At 44.3% G+C, this 2132-nt stretch overlaps 1 protein-coding gene across 1 annotated transcript in view; it reads right to left on the minus strand.

Annotated features, from left to right (window-relative positions):
* The window catches only part of LOC101860588 (inositol-trisphosphate 3-kinase B), a gene marked incomplete at its 5' end in the record, with an annotated part of 19416 nt that overhangs the window by 14986 nt on the left and 2298 nt on the right, over nucleotides 1–2132 (minus strand). Inside the window, 1 exon segment of the mRNA XM_013085396.2 lies at nucleotides 515–655. Within this exon segment, the coding sequence (XP_012940850.1) occupies nucleotides 515–655 (141 nt within the window).

Below are 2132 nucleotides of genomic sequence, written 5' to 3' on the forward strand. Positions count from 1 at the left end.
ATGACCACAAGGCTGGCAGGCGCCCATAAGGCTTTTTTATGAGGACTCACACTCAAGTCTGTGAGACAGGTCTGAGGCAGTCCAAGTCCAAGGACTGACGGCACCAGATAAAAGAAAAGAAAAACTGTGGGCCTACGTCTACTGGAACCTTGACATACAGCTTGGCTTCTGATCCGCCAGAAATCTTTTATTTGAATTTTTATCAGTTCCACTGAGTTTGAATTTGTACAGAGAGAGAGAGAGAGAGAGAGAGAGAGAGAGAGAGAGAGAGAGAGAGAGAGAAAGAGAGAGACAGAGAGAGAGAGAGAGAGAGAGAGAGAGAGAGAGAGAGAGAGAGAGAGAGAGAGAGAGAAAGAGAGAGAGAGAGAGAGAAAGAGAGAGAGAGAGAGAGAGAGAGAGAGAGAGAGAGAGAGAGAGAGAGAGACTCTCCTCAACCAACAACCACACTAACAAACAAACAGACAATCACATCAACCAGCCCAACAGCCGGTGCCAAGACGTAGAAAAAGGATACTCTCGCCGTTTTTATCCACATCCCCTCTGTATTCCGGAACGAAATCTTTGAGCGAGTCGGACATGAGTTTCTTGAAGCAGGCTTGTTCCCGGGGGTCTAACCGCTTCAGCACTGAGCCGGCGTCACCGGCGTGGAAGTTGCCTGGGGAAAAGGAGAAGATGATTTATTAGATTTAGAAATCGTTTTACGGCACTTGCAACACAATAAAGACATATAAGTGCTGAAGATTTGAGGTCTTACAAGAGAGTAACAGATACAAAAAAAGGAAGAAAGATAAGGACGAAAGATGTTTGATGCCTGAAAGATGGAGCAAACCACATCAGAACACGCACCAACAACCCAGGGGGATGACTATTCAGACACATTTAAAATAGGAACCATAGAAAGCATTTAAATATCAGTGTCTAGTATTTCCCTTTTAAAGCAATGTGCATCTCAGCAGGGGCGAAACTTTCAAGTTTACGCCAGTCTCCCAAAGCCTATGATACAACTGAGTATTACAATTCACTGCACTGCTAAAGCTTAATCATCTTTCCCCCCCCCCCTCTCTCTTTTCTATCTCTCACCCGGCCCTTCCATCTCCCCTTTTCTCTTTTGGTTTCTTCCTCTCTTTGTATTTCTCTCTCCATGTCTCTCTTTTTTGCCCCCCCCCCTCCCCTAATCTTTCTCTTTTATTTAGTCTCTGAATGCACAAGTACTTCAAATTTAGACAGAAAAACAACACCTAATTAAAATGTTTTAGGCATAACCGCCTTAACTCGGAAAAAAGCCCAACAAAACAACAATATACTGAAGGTTAATTAACATCAAAATGGATGATAGAACTCACCTTGGTGACCAGCCAATTGTATCCAAGGATACCGATGTTTTTTGAACACTTGGATGAAGGGAGACCAAAGGATGAAGCTTCTGCTCTTCGGCAATGATCTTTTCTGAAAACAGAAAGAACGTTTGGATGAAATTAAGCTTTGGGTAAAATAACGGGCATAAACTTTAATTTCGTCGACTCACATTTCATCCGTTTTGATAACATAAATTCCGGGATGTGAGAGGCGAGAAGAGGTAAAGGACCACACGCATGTGACGGACGACGTCACGCGGCTAGGGCAGGAGGGACAAGCGAATTGTTAACAGACAGACAGATAGACAGACAGGTAGGGAGATAGATAGATAAGAGTGTGTCGGAGAGAGAGAGAGAGAGAGAGAGAGAGAGAGAGAGAGAGAGAGAGAGAGAGAGAGAGAGAGAAAGAGAGAGAGAGAGAGAGAGAGAGAGAGAGAGAGAGAGAGAGAGAGAGAGAGAATTAAGTAATAGCTTAAACCTAATTTATCTAAACAGGCAAGCGAATAAGGAGGAGTTTGGAGCCGTAATCGGGAAATCCTCGTTTCCTATATTAGGGCTACTTATAGCGGGAGAGACGCACGGGGGATAATCCTACAACACCTCATGGGACACCTTGGCAATTGCACAGCAGGCGGAAATAACATGACAGACGAACATATGGGAGATTCTGATACCGCATCACTGTGGACACATCGTGGACAACATAATACCAAGCTGCACGATTCTATCGTGGACTCGTACTGTATGTAGGTCTCAAAAAAACCACACAGGGCAGCG

The sequence above is a fragment of the Aplysia californica genome, unplaced genomic scaffold, assembly GCF_000002075.1.
Source record: "Aplysia californica isolate F4 #8 unplaced genomic scaffold, AplCal3.0 scaffold00370, whole genome shotgun sequence".
Taxonomy (NCBI): Eukaryota; Metazoa; Mollusca; class Gastropoda; order Aplysiida; family Aplysiidae; genus Aplysia; species Aplysia californica.